The sequence below is a fragment of the Sylvia atricapilla genome, chromosome 4 (genome assembly GCF_009819655.1).
Source record: "Sylvia atricapilla isolate bSylAtr1 chromosome 4, bSylAtr1.pri, whole genome shotgun sequence".
Classification (NCBI taxonomy): domain Eukaryota; kingdom Metazoa; phylum Chordata; class Aves; order Passeriformes; family Sylviidae; genus Sylvia; species Sylvia atricapilla.
This window is the reverse complement of record NC_089143.1, coordinates 50,918,823-50,937,413: the sequence shown is the minus strand read 5'-3', so window position 1 is coordinate 50,937,413 and position 18,591 is coordinate 50,918,823. Positions and strand designations below refer to the sequence as shown.

The 18,591-nt window shown below is 37.2% G+C and overlaps 1 protein-coding gene across 3 annotated transcripts in view; it reads left to right on the top strand.

Annotated features, from left to right (window-relative positions):
- RAP1GDS1 (Rap1 GTPase-GDP dissociation stimulator 1) overlaps positions 1 to 18,591 on the top strand; it is an 89,047-nt gene that overhangs the window by 15,446 nt on the left and 55,010 nt on the right. For 2 of the 3 annotated variants that reach the window (XM_066317895.1, XM_066317897.1), the window contains exon 2: positions 16,778 to 16,888. In XM_066317895.1, the coding sequence (XP_066173992.1) occupies positions 16,778 to 16,888 (111 nt within the window). The remainder of the gene's footprint in view (positions 1 to 16,777; positions 16,889 to 18,591) is intronic. The other variant, XM_066317896.1, reaches the window with a different exon arrangement.

The window sequence follows — 18,591 nt, the reverse complement described above, 5'->3', positions numbered from 1 at the left end:
AGAGTGGGGGAGTGCTTAGTCTGAGACAGTCTGATACCCAGATGAGATACAGAAGGAGCTAAGCAAGTCCTTGTGCTGGATTTAGAGCAGATTTCAAATTATCAACAGTAACCAAACTACTGTTCATTGTGTCCAGCTGCTTGGCTCAAAGGGACCTGAGGAAGAGGAAAGACATTTTATATCTTGTCCTTATAGCTGAATTATCAATTTTCCTGAATTTTTAAGGATCAGTTTTAAGGATCAGCTTTAAGGATCAGTTGCTTACTGCATTTATTAACAACATTTAATAAAATTCCATATGATGCTTTTATGTGTTAATAGAATGGATAGGAAGAATATTTCATCTGATAATGTTCTTTTAAATTTTTATTCTTATATGCAGTTTCTGTGAGTAAATAGGATATCGCCAGCAACAAAGCTGCTTTGCTCTGTGCCTGCTGATACAGAAACATCCTTTTCTTATATTCATTTCATTAAAATATCAGCATATCTACAGTAGTTAAAATTGACAACAGCTTTTGGTTTGTGCATAATCCACACATTTACTCCATGAAATGGCTCTAAGCTTTACCCTGTAAAGTGTAACAACTTCTGAACTATTGTTTTCTCTACTTCCCCTTTCTTCTACTTTCAAAGGAATTATAATAGTGAACAAAAAGCTTCAGTAGAAAGAAAACAACCACAAAACCTTCTAGAAGAGAGATTCTTTCCTCAACTATGGTCCCTTTGTCGCTGGCATCTGTGGGAGTTACATATGCTAAACTAGAGAAATTTCCTTGGTGTAAACACTATAAACAGAGTGTATAGAAAGGATTGTGCTGTTCCTTAATGTTGGTGCAAGATGCAAGTGGAGGATGGCCTAGAGCAGCACACTGATGAAGTTTTCAGACTATTGACAGACCATTGCAAAGATTTTTAGTGCCTCTTGACTATTTACCAGTCCATAAATAAGTGTACTCTATTATGCCAAAGGCTGCAACATCCTTGTTACATGCAGAAGCTGTCAGGAATTGCCTCAAAGATCATGCTGGGTTTTGACTTCTGTTCTTTGTGTCTTCCTTCTGAAGTATCGCTGCTTCTTTTGTTCCTGTTGGCAAACGGACTGGCAGCTGATCAGTAGCTCAGTCCTCCTAAGAGTGTATAAAATAAATACTAGGAATATCCTGGAACACTGCAGTGGCAGTTTCTCTATAGACGCCTGGTTAGGGGCAGACTGCATTTTGCGTACGCTCTGAAGTTTAGGTGCTGCTTTCCAATGTGGCATTCAGAAACCTGAGCCAAGAGTTCTGGCTGTGTAAATAAAAAGTGCTTGGAGAGTCCAGAATAGGATGAACTACCAAGCTCAGCAGGAAATCACCCTTAATTAATATGCATGCCATTTTCTGATCAGCATGATTTCTGCCTTAAGCCCAGACCTTGAAATTATTTCCCAGAGCTGAATGCCTGCATGTTTTCTAAGAAAGTTTGAAACCTTTTTCTTTTCAAATGGAAAAGAAGGAACAGGTACAAGTGGGTTACCTTTGCCTTCCTTGGGACAGGCACATGTTTATGCAGGAAAGAGTTCCAAAAGTCCAGGCTTTTCCCCTGCCTGAAATCGAAGCTCCTCAAACCGACCAGGATATAAGACCCAATAGTGATATATGTTTGTAGTGTGTTAGATAAAGCATATTTTTTAAAGGTAAAGGGGTTTAGTTCCAGCACTTTTTCCTGTGACTACTCATCTGTTTTTTGCAATGACTGTTTAATATAGAATTATAGAATTGGTTGGGTTGGAGGAGACATCAAAGGTCATCTAGTTCCAAGCCCTCTGCCATGGGCAGGGACACTTTTCACTAGAACAGGTTGCTCAAGCCTCATCCAATATAAAATACGTTTCAACAGAAGAAGTAAGACATATTGCAGTCGTCACATGAAAAATACAAAAATCTGATTTGAGTATGATTTGGAGAAATTTTGTTTAAGTCCTTTCAGGTAGAGAATAGCATTTGTTTTGCTTTCATGTTCACACTATTGTGCAAAAGGCACTTTCACATTATTGCCATGTGCTTTGTGTTAGATTCTTTCTCTCAAGAATTCCTCTCTTGCCTGTGTGTACAGGGCACATTGGAAGCAGGGCCTAGAAGAGCCATACCCTCAGAGGTACCAATAAGAGTCGTGTATGAATTTGGTTAATAAGCTGCCTAAGAGAACTAGTAGAGTTCTGGATTTGGACTTAAGCTAAATGCAAAGGTAATATTTCTCCAGAATCTTTAGTCTGGTAAAAGAGTCCATGGAAGGTAGGCTTCTTTAGTCATCTCTGCATATAAACTTGATTTTTTTCTTTTCCTGTGATTTAAGGATCAGTCAAGATCTTCATGGTCATCAGAGGGATAAACATCTCTGAGTGGCATTCTTGTGTGTTGTCATCAATGGGCATTCTTGATTTGGATTTTATGCACACAGCATGTGCAACTGTATCGAGCTGACACAGATCCTTGCATCCCTTGGGAAATGTATCCCAAGGACTTGTTTGTACTTCCCATCTGCCCTTCACCCTTGAGACCTGCAGACTGTGTGCAGAACCTGACCCTTTCAGTTTCTGTCAGTATGACTCTTTACCTAGTCTGAGAGGTGGTTGTTAAGCAGTGAAAGCAAAGCATTCCTCCACTTTGCACAGAGTCAGATCCTGCTTGTGGGGGAAGCAAATGATTTGCAATTTAATCTAGTGTGTGGCATTTTGCAGAAGTTTTTTGTCTTTAAAAGATCTATTTCTTTTTTCTTTTGCTTGTCTTTTTTATTGAGCTTCCTGTAAATATGAATCTCTTGGGAGCATTTCGGTTGTTTTTGGGATGTTGCCCAAACACAGTTGATTGAATGGGGGATTAATAGTTTAATTAAGAGTCCTGAGATTTAAGGCATAGAAAGTAGCCCTTTCTTTTGGAGATTTCCCCCCTGATTTGTGCTGTCAGATTTTCTCTCTTCAAAACTATATTTTCAGTGCATACTTATTACATCATCTGACTCATTCAAATGTTCATCACAGTTTTTTTAAGTAATACTTGAGGACTGTAACAATCAGATTGTGATTTACCCAGCTGTGCCCATGTACTGTAATGTGCTGCCTCAGAACATCAGTATCGTATTTACTGCGTTGTCACTCTTGTATGAATTTTATTAAATAAAGCTCTTAAAGGCTGTGCAGAGGTTAATGATCACTTATAACCACAGCAGTCATGCAGAATACTAGTGGGTTTTGTGGAAATCTTTTTTTAAAGTAGGGTTATATTGTGCACCATTTTAATTTTTATGTCAGTCTTACATGAAGACTCAGTTGAATCCTTTTCCTTTAGAGAGGATCTGAGCTGATCCTATCACTGCAGTGTTTTTTATCAATGCTCTACATCCTATGCCTTCCGAGATGAAAATAAGTAACTGCATTAATAGGCAACTATTTATCACTAGAGGGATTAACCACAGATGTCTGCTAATCTTAGTAATACCAGGTTTAAAGCCGTACATGATATCTATAAAAGCAAACTAAAAGCTCTAGAGTACATTTTGGCCCTAAAAGCTTATGGATGAATGATGCTGACAATGTAGCCTTCAATTTGAGATATGTGGGTACCACAATCTGCCTACAAAGTGCATATTGTTGATTTTGGGCCATTTTAGTAACTTTTGCTAAACTGCTAAATTGAAGGATTAGTGGCATTTCACCAGCCAAGAAGCAGGGATTTCCAAAACTAAGTTAATTTCCTCTGTATCCTTCACTGACATTAGAGAATACTAAAAGCCTTTTTCTACAAGGCACAAGAAGACTGTCACACATGTATTGGCCCTTCTGTGGTCAAAAGGAATCTTTTAATTACAGGTTTTAACAGCTGTGTGTTTAGGTGGAAAGGTGCATTTTTATTTGATAGTCTTTCCCTCTCAGATTTTCTCCTTGGGACAAAAATGCTTTGATGAAAGTAACATTAGGTAGGATAATACAGGCAAACAAGTACTTACAACCATAAGAGTGTTTAATTGTAAGACATTTGTAAATAAAAAGATATAGAGGCACTTATTAGATTTGCAACTAACCTGTTTCTAAGAAACTTTCATGAAAACCTAATAACACAAATGGCACATCACTTCCATTAGAAACTTATTTGTACACACTCAGGAAATTCAACCAGTATATTTTCAGGGTTAAAAGCTTTCATGAACGGTTTGTAATTATCATGCAGCTTGTAATTAAAAGTAGGGACTTTCTGGGTAATTTTGGGGAAAAATAAAACCAAATTAAATGCAAATTTTGAAGTCCTCTGAGAACAGCATAAATCACCATTAAGACTTCATATCTAAGGAATATATACTTTTTGGAACATCACTGTGAAGTCCCCCAGTCTGACAAGATGCAGAGGCTGCAATTCAGCCTTCTGCTGGGATAGAGAACTGGGGAAAAACGGTGTTTCCATAAAAAGATAGCTGCGGGGATGACTGTAGTAGATCAGCTGGTTTAGGATATGTATCTTGTCAAGAAGGAAAATGGAACTTGCATGAGTGTTGTTGCATAACAGAATGCCTTATGTCTTTTTAATTAGGAACTGCTAAGCTAATTTAATTGCTACCTTTTTAAATTTGTTTTAGTTTATATTTCTATTTCTATGTTAAATGTAAAAGAGTAGAATACAAAATTACCTTTATAATTATATCAGGGTAAATACTTACTTTCCTTGCTGAGATTTCACTGAACTGCGTTGCATGAGCCCCCGGGCTTTTCAATATCTGGTATCTGTTCTGTGTTGGACGTCAGAGAGGTTTCTCACAGAGCTGACATGCAAAGGAGACTCTTTCAGCACCAGATACTGTGGTAGCAGCTGCCACAGAGAAACTCAAGTTGGAAGCTGGACCAGGAGAAAATCGGTTGCTAGAGTATTCTGATCAACCTTGAATTTAAAATGAGCTGCTTGAAGACCTAATAAACTAGACAGTTTCTTTGCCTGGAAAAGGACTGGAAAATTCAAGTTACTGACTTATAAAAATATAAGATCACAGACCAGGAGTACAAAAGCAGATTCCATAAATTATTTATTTCAATTACATCTTCATTTAAGGTGCCAAGATACCTTTAAAAATATAGCACCAAACAAAGCAAAAATACAGCACACAGAATATATGTAGAAACATTATTGTGTTCTGTTATTGGTTCTATAATAGTCTTACCTTAAATCTTCACAGCTTTTCCTAGATTAGTCTATTTTCCACTGCTCAGATCCATTTTATTTTCTGTAGAAGATTGCTCTTTGGGTTCTAATCATATATTATAGCTTTGAAGATTGGAGTAGCTAGTTTTAATTAAGTCCAAGGTAAAGAACTGAAAGAGAATGTCAAAGCCAGGATCTTTTTACTCAGATCCTTTCCAAAATTTCATTTGGTTGAATTGCCCACAATTTAATTAAAACAGCGGTAAAAAATCTCTATATTTTCACAGGTTTATTCCCTTTATTATCTCATTGTGTGTCAGGACCTTAGAGATTATGCAGATGTGTAAGACTACTCAGTTACCCATCAATAAATAGTGACAGAATCAGACTCTTACCTATATAGCAAGTGCTTATTTTATACTTGATTAAAAAGTTAAAAGTTGTTGTGGGATATGAATGAGGAGAAAGCATTACTAAACCACTTCTTGTAACTGAAATAGTATTCTTCTCTGCCTGGATTTCTTCCATCCCAGACAACTGATGCTCGAGCTGAGAGTCTGGTGGACTGGAGCGTTGTTTCACCTGTCCCTTTTGCCTCAGTATTATGCAGAAGTGGATGACCAACATTACCCCTACAAGACTTGCAACATTTTGAACCCTCCCTGATAATTTGGCTATTACAATGATTGTAGAAGGCAATAGACCAGGACAGACAAATTCACTGTTGTGTGTTAATGATTTACACAACCTCATCACATGGACTAATAGCTTCACACAAAAAATAAAGTCATTGATGACATCACCTAATACAGCCTCCTGTGCCAAGCTGGGTAACTTTGAAGCTGATCAGAGCACTCAGAAGATTTTTTTAAGGGAGGGTGGGGTTCTTTTGGCAAACTGATTTTGATTTTCCAATACAAATTTGAATATAAATTACAATGTGAAATTTATTTTTCTGTATTAAATACACATCTTTTATCACAATGTTGAGAGAATAAATGTGGAACCGATTTTGGCACTAAAAGATATACAGATAATATACACTGAGAATAGTCTCCATCTGCTGCTGAAGTCTCTCTCACTGCCCAGAGTGGTTCTTTTGGGATTCCTTTCCCTTAGAAGATTTTTGTCAGCGAACATTTCTTTAACTTGCTGTCTACTGAGACTTCAGCTCCCTGTCCCCTACCCCCATTCTGTTGGCTCTGAGCAGGTTGAGCAGATTCTTACTATGTTTGCAGTTTTAGAAAAACCAGGCACCAAGTTTTCACTTTCACTTTGTATTTGCCTAATAAGGAACTTGGAACAGCAGTAGACTGAACAATCCTAAATGCTAGAAAAAAAAGTATAACCCAAGCAACACCCCAAAGCAAAACCTCAGCAGTTTACTTTCAAGGTTAGTGTCGAGATTGCATGTAAGTAAACTTGTTAGAACCTAGCCATCTGTATACTATTAGGTGCATATTTGACAAAAAAAAGGTAAATAAAAAAGCTGTCAAATGACTCTTGAACATTCAAACAGCTTAAAAGCTCTTTGTGTGGTAATGTTGGCACAGCTCCTAAGTGACCAGATGGAATTTTATTAACAGCCAACAGGACAAGGGCTGAGATTTTGCTTCTTAACTTACTATTTTTGAAATGCTTGTAGAGGATGTGTCAGCTTGATGTACTTTCATACTACGCAGAATTACACATATACCTTCTCTTAATGCAAAGATGAAGACTGCTTCAGAGGTTGTCATTTCTGTAAGGTAGATAAGAAGTGACTTACGAGGTGTATGGTAATTTAGGTATCACTGCTCTTCAGTGTATTTCAGAAAGGTGTTTTAATAAACACAATTTGTGGTCATATTAAAAGCAGAACTCAGGCTTTCTGATAAATACACTTAAAGAATGTATTTTATTAAAAAGAACAAAAACATCAAAGTATCGAAAGAGACTTGATTTCTGATATCAGTAACCACTGATAATAGTAATGTCAAATTTCCATTTAAGGATTCTGGTAAACCTATTAAGACCATGCAAATTTATGTGACTCCTCCTTTTCTGGCATCATCATGGATTTATTTATTGTCAGTAAGAAATACCTAAAAACTGAGAATCTTCATTGTCTCCAGTAAACCACAGGATGATGATTAGTCCTACAGGGAGCAGCTGAGGAACCTGAGGCTGTTCAATCTGAAGAAAAGAATGCTAAGAGGAGACCATATCATTCTCTAAACTCCCTGAAAGAAGGTTGTAGCAAGGTGGGTGTTGGCCTCTTCTCCCAGGTAACTGGGAAAAGGGAAAGACCTCAAGTTGTGCTGGGAGGCTCAGGTTGGATATTAGGAAAAAATTCTTTACTGAAAGCAGGAAAAGGCTCCCCAGAGAAGTGGTAAAGTAACCATCCCTGAAAGTGTTCAAAAAATGAGTGGATGTGGCAGTTTTCAATATGGTTTAGTGGGCATGCTGGTATTCAGTCAAAGTGTTCAGTCAATGATCTTGGAGGTCTTCTCCAGCCTTAAAAAGCCCATGATTCTATGACCTTCAAACCAGACAGCTTAAAAGAAAAGAAACAGAATCTGTAACACTCTGTGGACTCATGGTTCACCCTATTCCTTTCAGGTGCTTTTTTCCCATATTTAAGGTTTTCAGGGAACTCATGATAGCTAGAAAAAGCTGCGTAGTCAGAGATTAGTATTTCATAACATCTGACAGAAGAATACTGATGTGACATACAATTAGAGCTAGCAGTACTGATTTTGAACCTTGGTATCTTACCCAGACAAAATTCTCACTGTTTCTGGTGAATAAAGCCCTCCTCTGCCTGAGGGCTTTATACAGAATCAAACCCTGATTTGTTCAGTAACTCAAGCTGGTATAAGTATAGTTATGACAGATACTGCACCATGTACTTGTGCAGTTGATATGGACTTACTTGCAGAGGGTAGGCCAAAGAGCAGAACCAGAACTCCTTGAAGTCAAAGAGAATTTTTCTTAGTTCTGAAACTTTGTACCCTCAGCTTTGTACTACCTGACTTCTATTTGTTTGTTTGTTTATTTTAGGCTCAGTAAGAAAGAAAAGTAATTTTAACTTGTTTTAAGGGAAAAAAAAAAAGCTAACAGTAGAGAAAGCTGGATAAATTGATTAGGAATGTATATTTCAAGTCTAAATTGCTGTCCTGCATTATAATGTCCTACAAAAGTCCACCTAGACTAACTCGTAGCATTACATGTGTCATTTTGTTGGTTAATAAGCCATATTTGGTATAGAATGTGGGAAAACTACAGATGATTGGCAGTCTCATTAAATTATGCCACAAAGAAAGCAGTGCTCTAATATAGTAAGGGAAATAATTAAATGAAAAATTAAAAGCTCTTTAGGAAAGTGGAAAATGTTTTCCTCTTATTTGTTTGTGTAATGTCTAGGTTGGCGAGACATAGCTAACTTGAGTCACATTAAGATCAAGACTTCTAGAGCAGGTACAGTCAGAAAAGGTTAAACACAATAGTCTAGGCAAAGATCATCTCAAAGAAAAGATAAAGCTGAAAAAGCTTGATGTGTTTCATTTTAAACATGCTGTTTCTAGACTGTACTGTTTCAGTAGTTTAATTTTCTTCTGTTTGTTTTCTAGCACCTGTTCTCTGTTCTTGTTGTCGTGACTTGACAAAGTGACTCTTGCTTACTAGATTAAAAGTGCTTCAGGCAGAAATCATCTGGAGGAGCAGAAAAGGAAAAGAAAGAAGACAAAAGAACATAATAAATCACCTAAAATAAATCAAAAAAGAGCCAGTAGAGAGATGCAAGCCCTGCTGGCTGCATGTGTGTGCGTGCGTATGCATAGATGCATGCAGACATGCAGCTTGTCTCATCGATACTGCTCCATATGGTTATATGTAGGACAGCATTGTAAGGAATGATAGATTTGATTAGTATTAAGGTTACTCCTTTTTTGCCAAGTTCCTGTTTCAGTCATTTACTGACTTCAGGAAGAGCTGTATTCTATTCCAGCTGTCTGCTTTAGGCTGTCTGCTTTAATTTGCTTGATGAGTTTTTGCTTTAGCATGAGCAAGAAATGGCTTTGGACTATTGTCTGAAGTAAAAGAAGTCATTTAAGATACTATTTTGGTCCTGTTGTTTTTTCCCTCGCTAATTTTTTTTTTTCATTCTATGTATAGGATGGGCAGTAATCTGGAATAATCTGGTGGAGGAGACCTTCCTTTGCCTTTTATGTTGCAGTACTTCAAAGCCATGTCATAAACTAAGGAGGAGTGGGCATGTATAGAGAAGCATTTACAGTTGAATATTCCCACAAAGAACTGGATCCCCTTCTGCCCCATGTGATACCTGATGCTTTCTTGATACCTTCCCCTGACGTGTTGTGGTCTGCTTTATAGAAGTGCTGACTGCAATCTGTAACTGCATCAGAAGACTCCTGAAGAATCCAGAGGTGTGCAGTAATTCTGGAACCTGAAAATCTCATGACAAAGACCCCATTTCCCACATCCTAAATTTCCAGTTCTCCCATTCACTTACACAGTGCATTGCTTCCCTTGTACTTTATAAATACCTTCTGAAAGCAAGCACATTCATAACCTTGAAGCATGATCACATAATGTAATGATAGTAACTATATAATTGCCAGTGAGAAAGGAAATGATCTTTCATCTTTTAGTAGTACCTTGTAAAAAAAGGAGAACCACTTGGCAAGAAGGAGGTTATGAAAAGACATTCAGCTGTTCTTTGACAGAACATTTGTCCTGAAAGAGAGAGGTGTCCCTTGGATAAAACAGTATTCTTCATGTGTACATCTTGGCACGCACTGTATTGTATGGTAAATATTTCACATGGTGAAATATATGTGGGTTGATTTAATTCTGGAACTTGGTGTGTTTAAAACCATTTTTATAGTATGACTCAGTAAAGAGCAGGTACCTGGAGGAAAAAAGCTATACGAAAATACGATGTGCAAATACAAATGCAGTCTTGTCAATTAAATTGTAATTCTTTATAAATTGGTAGCCATCTTGTTGTTTCTTAAACTACTGCTAGTAATAGAATACCAGAAAAGATCTTTCCATAAACTGAGAACCAAATCTTCTAAATAATTACTTTTTTAATCATTAACTGATTTTTAAATGAAATTTATCCACTACAGACTCCCTCTATCACGCAATTTTAAATGAAGAAAATCTATTTCATTCTTCTTCTAGGACTGGTTTTAAGCAAAATCTTTTAGGGCTTTTTGTAAAGCAGTAGAGTTATGTTGATTCCACTGAATTTTGATCAGTTTCTTTAGACCTTAAGATAATTCCAGATCTGCAATGTTTAATTCTGAAATATAAAGATACCTAAATCTGTACGTTTTCCTAGAAAAGATTTTTTAATCTTCCAAGGTTCTGCAAAATCTTCTGAAATGTCATTCTTATAGTCTAGCCTTTGCAAGTCATGATTTAAGTAACAGAGGATCATTAATGTGCAGAAACCAATTACAGCAGCTACAGATCCATATGCCTTGGTATAGTGTAAATGTTTTTTATATTAGAATCCATTGTTAGTCTGCAACTACAGTAAAAATTATATATGAAATTATTTTAAAAGAAATCAAATGTCCTCCAAGGCAAGGGGTGTTAGTGTGTATAGGCTGATCTGATAATTATGAAAACTAATTAGGTAGCTTAGTGCTCAGGTGGCAGTGAGTCATGGTGTGTCAGTATTTGCAGGTAATAAAAATGAAGCCCCATGTCAGAAGAACAGATGCAGAAGCAAGTGGATAAATGAAAGAGTAACAAGTCTCTAAGACCAGATGGCATATATCTAAGATTCAGAAAGTGTTTAAGAATGAAGCAGCTGAACTGCTGTCAAAAATAGACACTCTCATTGAAATTAGTTACTATGTTAGAAAAGTAGAGCAAATGTACCTAAGTAAAAGGTTGCAGAACGAGCCCTGCAGTTAATGATCCATCATTATATCCCTGGAACTAGAAAATCTGTTGGGGAAAAAAGCATTAACCCACCTCAATGAACATGGTAGGACAGAGATAAACAGGGCTTCTGTTTTTAAAAAAAGTTCTTTCCTGATTAAGATGTTGGTCATGTCTGTCTGTACCCGGTCTTCCAGCATTACTAATCAAAAACTAATTCTTCACTGCTGCCCTCTAACAGCATATAGGTACCTCCTGATTAGATGCCAGGTTTAAAAATCTCCTGGATGGGTTAGGAGCAAAGAGTTGTCTCTAATGATGGATTTGGCAGAAAATATTGTACACTTGGGAGCCCTTGAGGGCAGCTGCTACAAAGAAAGGAGGGAATAGAGTATTTTTTGGCAATGGGCTGAATGTGAGAACAAGATTCTTCTGTCCTCAATAAACTCTGTATTTGGAGTATTTTCCATGTTGATGTGAACATTTGTATGGGACTAGGTATCTTCTGAAGAATCACCCAAGAGGATGTGTCTCAGTTTATATAGGTTCAAAAAGGACTCATGCTGTACATTTCTGCAAGCTTATTCAGTGTCCTGGGAGCTAAAGGGCTCTTATAATTTGTACCAGTCTTCTGTTTTCTTTGGGGAAGTGGCATCTGGGGTCATTAAAGACCAAAGTTGTGCTACAGATCTCACTAGGTGCTGGACTTTCTGCTGCAAGAAGTAATTCAGGCCAAATATATAAATCTCACCCAAATGGATTATGTGTCTGATCTTTGTGTCAGGTTCTCAAATAATATCACATCAGAATACACTTTTCGTCAAAAACAACTATGGTGAGCCTGGGGTGGATTGGCTCTATGGGTTCGTTTGGACTGAAATTCTAGTAAGTTCAGGTCTGTACAAGAAAATGAAGTCATTTCTGTAGTTCAACCCATAAGCACTTACATTTTTAAGAGATTTATACTATTATAACACCAGGAGACCCATAAAATGGCATAGTTCCTTCTGCTCAGTTTGATGTTTCATTGTTTCCTGAGAGGCAGTGGAACAGACTCAAAAGGCTCTGATATTAATACTACCACCATACTGGGGAGAATGACTTCAACCTGTAAGAGCAGAACTGCTCAAACTTTTTTACCTAATCAATATGTTTCAGTATGCCCCATTTCAATATCTCTTAATTTTGAATTCCTTATCTGTTAAGTTGCATGTATAATGCGATCGTCTGTTTAATAACAACACATCTACATCTATCAAGTGTCAATCAAAAGATACAGTAAATGTTAACAATAAGTTCAAAATCCTCATTTTGTAGAGAAAATATCTATACATGGATAAAATGTTTTAAGATATATGAAAAACAAACTGTCCAGACAAAGGCTGACCATCTTAAGTACTTAGCTAAGATGTTCTAAATACTTTATTAACATCAGTCTTGGAATAGAGCTTTTCTTGTGAAGATGCTTGGACTCAGAGCAAAATCGGCAAGTTGGCTCTTACACTCAGAAGCTACTAGGAAGACCGTTGGGTACCTTCTCAAACTTTTTACAGTTTAACCAGCACTCCTGTGGCCCTGGCCCTAAACAAAGTAGATCAACTACCAAATTTTTACTAGATGAAAGAACAGTTCTTTCGTATAAAACAAGTCAAATAGGAAAGAGTCACAGAAAAGCTCTTAGAAAAAGGAGTACAGTGAAATGAAATGGAATATTAAAACATTCACTAATGTCAGTTTCTGACTAAATCTCTCCGTAAAAATGCCTGCACAAGTGATAGCAAATGATTGCAAGAGGTAGTAGTAATACTGTGCTACCAAAAAAAAAAGTGGGCAATCAAAGTATTTAAACTGCCTCATTTTTTACAAGTGTTTGTGCAGGAGGAGTTATTGGGGAAAACAAAATGTAACCGTAGGTGGAATAGGCCAGACAGGTCTGACAGCTCTTGGCAGACTCCACTTGCTAACTTATCAGTTTGTAACATTAGGATATTTAGGATTAAGGTGTGTGGGATTCAGAGCTTTTTGTACAGATAAGATAACTAATTTTTCTGAAAGCAATACAGTAGATACGAGAGACTGCCTGTGCTTAGGGTCATCAACAAAATAGTTGATACTTTCGTTAAACTTCGACTTCATGCCACACATATTCACAATATGATACCACATTGTTGACCAACTGTACCACAGGGAAGATTACTAGCCAATTTTTACCTCTACTGTCCTAATCTTGCACCCTTAGATCTTACTGATGTGAGCTTCCTATGACTTGCAAGTTGACACAATGTACCAACTCATTTTTCTCTGATACTCAGCCAGAAAGATTCCTTATATTGCTTTTATTTGGTGGGGTTTTACTACTGAGAATCTGATCAGCCTATGCAGCCACAAGCCTATTGGAAACAGCTTCTATAGAAGGGGAGGAGGAGACACAGAAGTAAGCAGGAGATAATCACAAGAAAACAACAGGGGTTTTGTACTTTGAAAAGAAGCATTTGCAGCTTCTTCCCTAAACAACGGGTTTAGGGCAGCTGTGAAACAGCAGGAGTCCGGAAGCCTTGTGTGATTATATGGTGAGAGCCCTCTGGAACATTACAGCAATTCTCTCCGAATAGCCCTGTCCGTGTCATCTCAGACTATAAGGGTTTGTTCTTCTCAGGACAGCAAAAGAAAAAAACAACTAAAAAGATAGCAAAACTTCTGAATCTGTTGAAGATCTGTTTGCACAAGTCCAAGAACCCTGACTTCAAAAGTAACTCTCTTTCAAGGTATCGACTCAGTTTAGAAAGGAGACAGACTAGGACAGAAAGAACTGAAGTAGGTAAGTTCTTTCTTGAAGGATGGTTTCTTCTCTCTGTGCTCTTGGCCTTGTGACATTGTGTTGTTTCTATAGTATTCCAATTTTGTTTTCTTTAGTACAGAGTGATTAAGCAACAAGATGTTTCGAGTTGTAGGCCTGTTGGAAAATCAAGGATTACTGTAATTTTTTTTAGAACCACACTTTAGGCATATGGTTTCTAAATTAATCTCTAATGTTATGTTAAAAATACTCACAGCATCCAAGTATACCTAGTGGAAGGGCAATTTGGCACACAGTGCAACATTGTTTCATAAGATATTTTAAAAGTAGTATGCCCACAAGCACCATTGTCATAAGTGCTCATTGATACTTGAAGTGTGTCTAAAATTACAGTTGAATGTCCATGGATGTCAGTGGGATGTGCACATGCTTGGTACCATGAAAAACTGAGTTCTTTGTCCTATGGAATGAAATATTTGGATAGTCACACTTGAACAATTTTGTCCAAAATACATAATTTTGCTTCTCATCTGGAATGGTGTAGTATTAAAATAGTGGACTTTCCCCAGAAAAACTTTATATGGCACTGAGCAGTAAGGAGTGGTAGGAAAATAGACTGGGGATAATTCTAACTCTATTGCAGGTTCTGATATGGCATGGAGTAAAAGAAATAACATGTATTTTATATAAAGCACTCATCTCTGCATAGAAAAATTAAATAATAAGTGCTATCTTGTGATTTATTGAGCACAAGTGAAGTAGAAGAGGCTGTAAGAGAGAAATAAAATCTGGGTGTGCTCTGTGACAAGTCTGCAAAAACTGGTGTGGTAGTGAATTTCTTATCTTTGTGTTTTCTTTTTCCCCAGGTTATAGGAACCCTTGCTTTTCATATATATATAGTAGCTTGAGTCCTCTTACTGTAAATGTTGCTATAGCTCAAAACTAAGTGTGTGAATTTACAAGGAGATGAGATGGCTATAAGAAAGAAAGAGAATTAGTGTTATGTTAGCAGAAAACTGAAGAGAAGAACATAAGAAAGAGGCAGATGAAGAAGGTATAAGAGGAGGTGGAGTGCACACTGTTAAACTGTAGTACTGAGGCTGGTCATTGAGTACCCTACATCTGTGGCTTTTGACAAATTCTAGTGGTATATCCTGAATAATGTATTTAAGCAATGAGACTTGGCAGTGCGTGCTCAACTTCATTGTTGGCTAAATGTGATTCAAGAAAAGTGCTGCAGTAAGCCTGCTAGAGAGTAATGTGAGTATGAGGGGAAATAAAAATTAGGTGTTTTTTTGGTTGTTTTTGGTTTTGTTTTTTCCCTGATAGCTTGTTCCAGAAGGTGACAGTTCAGCATGGTAAAGAGGCAGTAGGGAGGAAGGTTTTTAAGATCTTGAGGAGCCACAACCAAATGTGGTTGCCCAAAAGACTTTTGCAGAGTTGCCAGCATACCGCTGGCTGTCTGCATTTAGGAGTACTGACACTCTGGCTATAGTGTCGCTAAAAACGTGTTCATTACTGAATAGACAAAATAACTGTCTGATCATAGAAGCATATAAGCAATTTCATATATAAATACTGAGCACTTCAAAAAGTTATGTATCTCACCTTTATCTGTATGGAATATTGAACTACAAAAGCATATGCTAATAAAAATTGGAGGTGGAACAAAAGCCACAGCTTTGGCTGAGAAGCAAAGCAGCTCCAGGAGTGAGATTCCACCCTCTTCATGGGATGCCTGCTGTGCCTCCACTCTTTTCCTTTGCACCATCCATACGTAAGCAAGTGAAGAGGAGGCAAAGCACAGCAGGTGCCAGCTCACCTGTCAAGGAGGCTTCCTACGCTGGTGGGAAGCTCTAAGGCAGCACTGGCTGCTAGTCAGGCTCAGAAGATACCAGTGATGCACTGAAAAGAAACTGCACCTATGGTTGTGTCAGGCTTGGGTCAAGGCTCTTGATCAGCCACTGGGAACAAGAGACACTATTTAACAGTATTTGTTTTGAGTAACACTTTCTGCTTGCTGTCAGAGTTGGCATGGAAACTGAATCAGCACTCATTTTTAAAAGAATAGTCCATTCAGAGTGAGGTTAGTCATCAGTGGGCTTACCAGAGGCTCAGGCTGCAGCTGCCAGCACTTAAACCTTGCTCAAGAAGGGATAGAATCCTCAAAATAGTAACAGTCATACTACCCCAACCTTTGCTGGGCAAATAGGTGTCTTTTGAGAATGATTTCATCTCTTTGCATTTGGGTGGTGGTGGGTTTTTCTTTTAAAGAGGGAAGAATTAATTATCTGAATTCCACAACACAACTTTCTTATTTCAAGAAATATGCCATCTGTTTTTATAGATCAGTTGAATCTAAAGAGTTAACACACTTCATATAAACAGTGATGCTTGTAACATTGTGGTGGTAAGTGACATCATTCTTAAAAGGCTCTAAGCTTAGCACAAGGCATCTGTGAATAGTCAAGATGGAAGCCTACACAGCATGCAGAAATTGGCATTTTCAATTACTTTGCCTCTATTGATGAAGAAGATCAAGATATGCTTATTTCTCTTCTATTTTAATCCCACACACAAGGGAAGAAGCAAAGAAACGGCTGCTGGTTTTCTGTACTGGCGAGGCTGAGAAAATACTGATGGATAAATTGCTGTTCAGTGGCATTTCATAAAGTTCCTGCTGTGACATCCTGTTTTCAGACGCAAAATGATAAATGTATATATAAATTTGAAAAGTCTAATTTCATCTATAACCTTTGACTCCTGGCTTTTTGTATCCTCAGAACACAGACCATGCAGGTCTTCTTCATTGATACAGGAACTGTTTACATGAACTATTCACATTCAAGACTATAGTGCTGTTATCAAATTGATGAGGTCACTGATTTATTTTTCCTTTGTGTTTATCAAGCAGATAATTTAAGTGAAGCCCTGAAAAAGCTGAAGATAACATCCACTGACAGCACAGCAGATAGCTTGGAGGGATGCTTGGACTGCCTGCTTCAAGCTCTGGCACAAAACAGTAAGTTGTATGGACCTTTAAAATTTTAAATCATATGAGATCAGTGAATTAAAATGTGTTAGAAAGATTGACTCAAGACGCAGGCTGCTAGATTTGCTCTATTGAGTTTTGGGAGTCTTTAACCCATAGGTCTGCAACATTCCAGTAGCAGTGAAGACCTGAATATTTGGAACAGCTGTAGTCCATTCCTTTTTCCAAGATGAAGTAGAAAACTTACTTTTTACATTGATCGTTCAAGAAAAAAAAGAACAGAGATAGAGAAATAATGGTAAATGGGGAAAAGGATAATGGAGTTGGTTGGTAATTCTAGTTGAAAGAGCATAGTTTCCCATTTGTAATGTATTTCTCCTCACACTTCTGATCACAGATCTCTTGGGATGTCTGAAGATGGTCCAAGTTTGATATGTAGTACGTAACAAAAATAACATCAGAATGGAACAAGATGTAATTTTCAACAAAAAGTTTAGAATGCTTGTCCCCACTCCCAGTAGATAGAAAGATAAGGTTAATGAAGATGACAGCTTATAAGAGTTCTCTGAGTTTAACCTTCTTAGTGCTTCAGATTGTGGCAGAAAAAAAGATACGTGTACAATTTCAGGTTGAAAATCTTCCGAGGATAGGTAAAAGCCATGATTTTTTTTTTTTATTTAGAAAAAGAGTACTTTGGAAATATCAATACACTCAAAAGTACAAGTCATTAATAAGTCTTGGTTTTTTTCATGTAAGGGTATTCTACAAATCAAAGCCTTTTGGATACTTGGTGTAAAATACTTGATGAGGTCTTTCGTGATTGAATATAGGCACCATCCAGATCAAGTAAAAAATGGATTATAACAGTGTCTGCATTTCATAGTAGTCTGTTTTTAATTCTCACTATTTTAGAATGAGATTATCAACCAGAAAGTAATAAAATCTTGAAGGTTTAGATCAACCATTTTTTTGAAGGTGCTGGATTTATTTATAGAGTGTATCCAATACTTTAGTCCAAACGCCAATTGGAGTTTTAAGCCTAGTACTTAAACAATAGGTACTAAAAAGAAGATCATATGAAAAGTGACAACTTACTTGTGTAAATAACAGACTTTGCCATTTTGCCTATGAAGGTCACATAGCTGTGTCAGAGAACAAGGCTGGCAGATGTAAAATAATTTTACTAATGTATAGCAAACTTACTGATGCTTCCTTGCAACCAGATGACTCTCTTCTATCTCAGTCTAGGGCTTTGCACTTCTTTTAAAATCTTTTCTCTTCTAGATTTGCAGCTGCCAGATCAGACAAACAGATTATTATGGTTTTGACCTCTTTTTTTGGGGTAGTTCTAGAAAATTTATTCTCTCCACAATTTCCCATGTTCTTTGGGTTTAAGTCAGTGACATGTAGAGCTGAGCTAGTCCTATGATACATACCTCCTCCACATGTTTACATTTGCCCAGGACTGAGCGCAACTGAAATAATGCACTGAAAATTAGATGGGTCAGATAGGACAGGTTTTTTAAGCAGCTTGCTGGTAATTTAGAAACCAGTATATGAATTCTGTTTCAAGGGAACTGGACACTTCCACACTTAAGTTTTGCCAAGTCTCTTTGGACAATGGGCTTTAGTTCTCATGGTCATCTGATGATTTGGGGAATTGACTTCTGGCTTGAGATAATTTTATGAGAACAGCATTACATTCAAAAGACTTCAGAGATTGAGGTAAATTG